We start from the raw sequence: 7,656 nt of genomic DNA, 5'->3' as shown, positions 1-7,656 counted from the left end.
AAAATAATTTTAAAAAAATATTTCACTGTTTTTCTCACATTGGGTAAATTACACTCGAGATTTCAATACATTCGCACAATTGCTTATAAATGTTGGCTATTCCAGAAATTATTTACACCCCCCCCCCCCGGCCCCAGACAACAAAATTGGGACTTCACATGTGGTGAAAATCAACAAACAAAATAGAACTTCCCAAGTTACAATGAACTGTATGTGAGCAAAATTTCACATGCAAAAAATGAGAGCTGTAAATATTTGGGAATTCCAATGTCTTCTTCTTTCATCTCAAAAGTTAGAAAACATTGGGAATTCCCTGTGAAAAAACAAGATTTATTTTGGGAATTCTTCTTGTAAAATGGTTAAAATAAACTTGGGAATCCCAAGTCTCTTTATACTAAAATGCAGAAAACCTTTGTCGAGCGCGTATTGTAAGTATACCTGGCGTATTTAATGCTTTGCCCGCACTGGTCTCTGATTGGCTGCTGAGGCGATCTGTTGTTGCCGAGTGGAAATTTATAAATGAACTGTGCGCCGTACGCGTTGTTAGCGCCGAATTTGCAACATCACGGTAGTCGCGCTCGTCAAAGGTTTTCTGCATTTTAGTAGGGGTGTGTGTGTGGGGGGTGTAAATTATATCTGGAATAGACCAATATCAGGTAGATATATTAAGTTTAGAAGCCATTTGGAAACTGTCAAGAGACTAAAGAATAATACTGCTAGAATTTTACAAAGTTTGTCCAGTTTTTTGTACAAAATGAATAAGATGTAACATGATTTGATTTAAATTTATAAAACTAAACAATATGCAATGCGCTATTCCAGCTGAAATCCATACACCCCCTACAGAATACATGACCTTAATCTTCCACACAGGGAGTGTGAATTTCAAATGGGGTTATCAAAATAGGTGGCTCCATTTAAAATTCACACTCCCTGTGTGGAGATTAAGGTCATGTCTTCCATAGGGGGTGTATGGATTTCACCTGGAACAGCCTAATGTGAAGATAATCACATGCTGTATATTAGTGGTCATTATTCACAATGATTTTATTTTCACGAATTTCGCCAATAGAGGTTAGATCGCAAATTTAACAACACACGGACATGACCTTTCATCATATATGTTAAGGCATGAATTTCACAAAAATACCAACACGCATAATGGCATCCCCTTTGCTGGAAATTGTGAAAAAGAATGTCCGTGAAAATGACCAGTTACGCAACTCACCATGTAAACTATATCACACAAGTGTTTAGAGTAGGAATTCCGATTGAATGAATGCAGCTTTCAATAGCTGTACTCGATCCAACCGCGATCATATATCGCATATTTCAAACTTCAACGCAAACGCACGACCTTGGATACAATGCTAACCAATCACGAGTGGATTGGCATGGTTGGAATCACTTCCGTGTTACTCGTGCAGTCGCACACGCTGGCGTACATTGCACAGAGTACACAAAAAATTGTCACGATATTGAATGCGTTCATTCAATTGGAATTCCCACTATAGGTATCATATTGATGTCCTATGTTCACAAAGGGAATATTGGTGTCATATAAGTATCACATGGAAGTCATATGGCTATGACATACCACATGTAAATACCATATGGACATTACACTATGACATTGTATGACAAAACCTGACAGTACATGATATGATCAATGAAGATCACATGGATGTCACATGATATCACTTTACAAAGTAACACCATGTGATAATCATGATTAGAGAAAATATGGCACAAGTACACTATGTGATTGTCAAAAGGGTGTCATCGGGGGTGTCATGCACATGGATATCACATGATTATCATATGATCACCATATGATGCTGAAGTGGTAATCATGTGGACAACACATGTAACAATTTGCAAAACTGACATTTTTATTATAAAAGATAATAAATTGTTCTACACACAATATTTGCTACCAACTTAGCAGAGAATTTCAGACAATTTTTTGAACAGTAACATCGATACAAATCTGTTGAATCTACAATGAATTCTTATCACATTATTACATAAATAGTTAATAAATTTATGATTTAGGTGATTTTTTATCATGATTGTAGTTTGTGAGCACTTGAATAGAGTATATAATAATACTGATTTTATATGTTATTTTGTATAAAATATTTTGGTGCAACATCTTAATTTAAATGTGTCCTATCTAGAGAGTACATATTTATAGGAGGGGTTTGGATTTAAGGCTGCTATAATGAGCTATTCCAGTTGAACTCCACATTACCCCTGTAATTGATTTTGGAAATATCTTCCACAGGGGGAGTATGTTTTTCAAATGTAATTTGTCAGGGTAAATCATTTTGAAAGCCGTACTCCCCCTGTATTATAGCTTTACTTATAATATCTTCCACAACTGGAATGAGTATTTCAAATGGAAGTTTAAAGTTACCCAACTGTCTATTCTATTTGAAACTCATACTCCCTCTGTGGAAGACTTAAGTTAAATCTTCCACAGGGGTAGTGTGGATTTTAAATGGAATAACCCAATATACCCTTAAGGGGAATTACAACTAAATATGACGGCTGCCAATATGTGCAATTGGCCATTCCATACACATACACATCCTATGGAAAACATGGCCTTAATCCACACAGGGGGTAAACCAGAATTGTACCCAAGTTAGTTACCACTGATGACTTGCAGCTGCTTAGCATTGCGTAGCATGTTGACGATGTTACCAACTGGATGATGATTGAATACTCTACACAATGATCAAAATATGGTATAAATCTTTGATTGGAGTTACAATTTTACCTATTTTGGTTGATATGAATATGATTGCCGAGTTACCAGGATTCGTAGCTGCTTGGATTTGCGTAGCATAAATATGTCCGTGTTGAAGATGTTACCAACTGGACGATGACTTGACGCTTTACACAATGGTCAAAACATTGTATAAATCTTTGAAAATAGAATTACAATTTCACCTGTTTTGTTGATATGAAAACGTTTGCCGAGTTACCAGGAATCACAGCTGCTTGGATTTGCGCAGCATAAATATGTCCATGTTGACGATGTTACCAACTGGATGATGTTACGAACTGGACGACGACTGAATACTTCACACAATGATCATAACATTGTATTAATCTTTGAAGACTGAATTACAATTTCACCTATTTCAAGTTGATATGAAAATGATTGTCGAGTTACCAGGAATCATAGCTGCTTGGATTTACGTAGCATAAATATGTCCCGCGTGTTGACGATGCTACCAACTGGACGATGTTACGAACTGGACGATAACTGAATAATCTACACAATGATCATAACATTGTATAAATCTTTGAAGCTTAAATTACAATTTCACCTCAAGTTGATGTGAATACGGTTGTCGAGTTACCAGGATTCGTAGCTGCTTGGATTTGCGTAGCATAAATATGTCCAGCGTGTTGACGATATTACCAACTGGACGAAGTTACGAACTGGACAATGACTGAATACTCTACACAATGATCATAACATTGTATAAATCTTTGAAGATTGAATTACAATTTCACCTGTTTTAAGTTGATATGAAAACAATTGCTGAGCTACCAGGATTCGCAGCTGCTTAAATGTGCGTAGCATATATTGACACTGACCATATGGGTGACTGCTCTCCATATTGATGAGAAGTTTCGACAGATTCAACATTGTATGAATTGTGTAGCATAATTATATCAACGTGATATACATTTAATACCAACTGGATAACCACATGCTCTCCATAATGATTTGAATGCAACAGGCTATTCTAGTTGAAACCCATACAACCCCTATAGAAGACATTTCAAATGGAGCCATGCATTCAGGTAACTCCATTTGAAATTCACACTCCCTGTGTAGAAGATAGGGATGAAAGATCTGCATATAGCAACCACTACAATATTGAAAGCTGTGTTGAGATAGCTCTGTAAAAGATCAAATTTGCCTATCGTACAATCGCTGCAGAATATTGCATATAATGTGATTCTTCATTGTTTTACTTTGCATAAGGTAATCGATCTTTGTGATGGTCATGAATAAACAAGCAAATCATGATCCATGTAAATTTTGCTACCCTGTTTTTGTAAAAAGTCCTCTACACTCATCTACATTATGTGGTGCAATGTCTTATCTGAACTAAATCCTGCTCTTGACCAAACCAATTAATATTGATATTAATTTGGAATATGAATTCTTCCTTTTAGCTGCACCAACATGTCTAACTTCACACAAAAAACATAGATCCATAGATGTTCTTGATTTTTTTCTACAGAAATTTCTTACAGTAGATCTCATGAACTGGTGCTTTTTTTCGTAACTGATGATGCCACTTCTTCCAGACATCAATAAAGATTAGTCTAATATTTTCTTTGTTGGCACTCTTGTAACTAAAAAATGCATGTAGATGTAGTGTTTTACACCAATTATGGTAGTAGCCAATCACAGATTCTGCTGATTCCTCTATGGTTTTCAAACATGGTAGTAGCCAATCACAGATGCTGTTGGTTCCTCCATGGTTTTCAAGCATGGTAGTAGCCAATCACAGATGCTGTTGGTTCCTCCATGGTTTCCAAACATGGTATAGTAGCCAATCACAGATGCTGTTGGTTCCTCCATGATTTCCAAACATGGTAGTAGCCAATCACAGATGCTGTTGGTTCCTCCATGGTTTTCAAACAAGGTAGTAGCCAATCAAAGATGCTGTTGGTTCCTGCATGGTTTCCAAACATGGTAGTAGCCAATCACAGGTGCTGTTGGTTCCTCCATGGTTTCCAAGCATGGTAGTAGCCAATCACAGATGCTGTTGGTTCCTCTATGATTACCTTTTTATCTTGACAGTGCATGCACCAGATTGTTAATATCAACTTTAAATCAACAACTAGGACAATTGATTTCACCGATGCTCCTCTGAATTGCATTAATCCACATATCTAAACAAAATACTCATGGCTACTATCACAACACTTCCTGGCCCTGAAGACGATGATCTCCATCTTGACCCATGCATGCACTCTTTGAATAACTCATCTACATTTGCATATTTGCATACATAATGACATTCTATCCTCCTCCGGTTATTGCACAAAAATGCCGCATATTACAAACACATAATATCGTGAAAGAATCCTTGTTCTGTTGCCATGGAGACATATCATTCCGGAGGGAACATTGATTGTTTTAGACGAGTTGCTATGGCGGGTCTTTTTAGGTTCGCTTGGACATGGTTGATGAGTGCTTTCTCTGCTACACCAATAGATAGAAGCTGTGAATAAATTAACAAAGTAACGATTAGTGGAGCTGCATGGAATAGAATTCAAAACACATTTAAAAATATTAGAGTAAGTAAAAACTTACTGGTTTTGTCAAGCGAAAATTGCTAATTGACATTAATCTGTTTCATGTAAGTTTTGTGAATTTCGTTTTAGTGAGCCATTTTACCACATTTCATTACACTATAGCTTCATGTCCGGAAAAAAATTGTTTTATTTTATGCTCTTTTTCAATGCTCTGCATGCCAGCCATAGGCTTCAACATAATAAGTCCCAATTTTTGAGATATTTTCTCAAAATATAAAGCGCTATCTTAAGAACTACTGACCCAATACTACTGTCTGTTCAATTAGCTTAGATTCTTGAATTTTTAAGATATTTGAAAATATAAAAAATTGTGGCCAAAGTTATCAAAGAAAAGTGTTAGCACAGCCTTAGACCTAACGTGATTTATACTTTTCAAATTCCAAAGTTCAAGTAAAAAACCCATTTCTTTTCAATTTTGCCTCATTTTAGGCAGTTACTTGGGTCCACCAAAAGGGTTCGCGACCTTTTTACCATTCAAGTGGGACAGTCCATTCTCAACTTAGGGCATAGACCCTATCCAATTTAGCAAAGCAATCTGTCCACTAATCTGTCTTGCCATTTCAATTGTTATACCGTTCCGGTTATTGGATAGGTTCTATATAGATGGTCCCCCGGTTTCTGTTACACGAAATTATATAGCGCGATTACGTTTTATGAATAACATTATTCTGAGCATTATTTATTTCCTAAACAATGACATTCAAATCATGGATTTCGTTCTTATTTCAACTGGTTTACAATGTAAATTGAGTTTTGTTTAATACCATCATTCCTTCCCAGGAATATCAGCATTAAACTTGACATTTTCAGATACAGTGACTTTACAAGAATTTTTTGCTGTAACGTGATTATTTTAAATAATATTTGCTTGTACAAAAGTTCTTTTGTTTCCAAATGTCCTTCTCATAGTTTGTATTCAACAAACAAAAGCGAAATAACAAATTGAAAATAAATGTGTAGTTTTATAATAGGCCTATGTGTCTACTGCTTCTAAAACCCATTCGCACAATAAATAAATATAAATAAATAAATAAATAAATATAAATAAATAAATAAATACACAAGGAATGTATTTACATAAGCTGGGCCTATTTTAGAAAACCTTAGTTCATAAATAATAACGTAATGTTTCAACAGTAGGGTTTCAACACAATTTAGGCATACTCATGTATAGGCCTACTGGCAAATAGCTATTGTTGGACAATACTTCCTGATGCGGATGGTCGAATAAATACTATCTCATCGCATTATGACATTCGTCCCATTGCTCTAAATGGATTGTTTCAAAAAAGTTTATGGTACCCGACGTTCTATGGCTTTTTATACAAATATCATGGGAAAAGACCAAAATTGAAAAGAAATGGGGTTTTAAATTGAACTTTAGAATTTGAAAAGTATAAATCACGTTAGGTCTAAGGCTGTGCTAACACTTTTCTTTGATGACTTTGACCACAATTTTTTATTTTTTCAAATATCTTAAAAATTCAAGAATCTAAGCTAATTGAACAGACAGTAGGCTTGTTTGTACTCATTTTAATGCATTTTTTCATGCAGATTCCAAATATGGAAATGAAAATTTACAATTCTGATTTTACAAATGAAATTTGTTGTCTACAGTTGTGGAAAGAGTTATTGCACAGACTGTATGTGGATGAGTATAATGAATGAAAAAAACGTTCGTTTTACAAGCAACGTGAAATCAATAAATCCTATTAAAAATCAATTTATACAGTTTTTAAAACTTTTTCAGGCCACCAACAGCAAAAAAATAAAAATGATTTATTTGATGCTCTTCTACTTCAGTGTATCTTGTATTGACTCTGCAAGTGACTTTTGCAGCATTGTCAATCCGTCTTGAAAAGTGTGTGTGTGGTGGGGGGGGGGGGGGGCAGTTGGTCTAAATGGTCAAAAAGTGGCTGAAAAGAACAAAGCATGGCTAATTTCCCCCCAAAGCAAGGGGGGAGGATTGACACCCAAGCAAAAAGTACATTGTATTTTGTCCTATTCGGTGTTGTACAAGATTGAGTAAGATCTAATTTTGTTTGAGCTTTAATGCACTTTCCACAAACTTATTACACAAACCATCAGGCTATACATGTTAAATATAGCTCAATGCTCTGCGTGCCAACCATATATAGGCTTCAACATAAAAAGTCCCAAGTTTTGAGATATTTTCTCAAAATATAAAAAGCTGTCTTAAAGCCATATTATAACATTTGCTGAAAAGAACGCCCTCAAATTTTTTTTAAATTCTGGTTTTTACACAATCCGAGATTTTGAATAAAACAACGGAACCGGCGT

The 7,656-nt window shown here is 35.4% G+C and overlaps 1 protein-coding gene across 1 annotated transcript in view; it reads right to left on the bottom strand.

Annotated features, from left to right (window-relative positions):
* Positions 1–917: 917 nt before the first annotated feature.
* LOC140146803 (clathrin heavy chain 2-like) overlaps positions 918–7,656 on the bottom strand; it is a 42,841-nt gene continuing 36,102 nt past the window's right edge. Inside the window, exon 8 of the mRNA XM_072168684.1 lies at positions 918–5,261. Coding sequence (XP_072024785.1) covers positions 5,151–5,261 — 111 coding nt within the window. The 3' untranslated portion in view covers positions 918–5,150. The remainder of the gene's footprint in view (positions 5,262–7,656) is intronic.

This window comes from Amphiura filiformis, chromosome 2 (genome assembly GCF_039555335.1).
Source record: "Amphiura filiformis chromosome 2, Afil_fr2py, whole genome shotgun sequence".
In the NCBI taxonomy this organism is placed as follows: domain Eukaryota; kingdom Metazoa; phylum Echinodermata; class Ophiuroidea; order Amphilepidida; family Amphiuridae; genus Amphiura; species Amphiura filiformis.
This window is presented reverse-complemented; position numbering and strand designations above follow the sequence as displayed.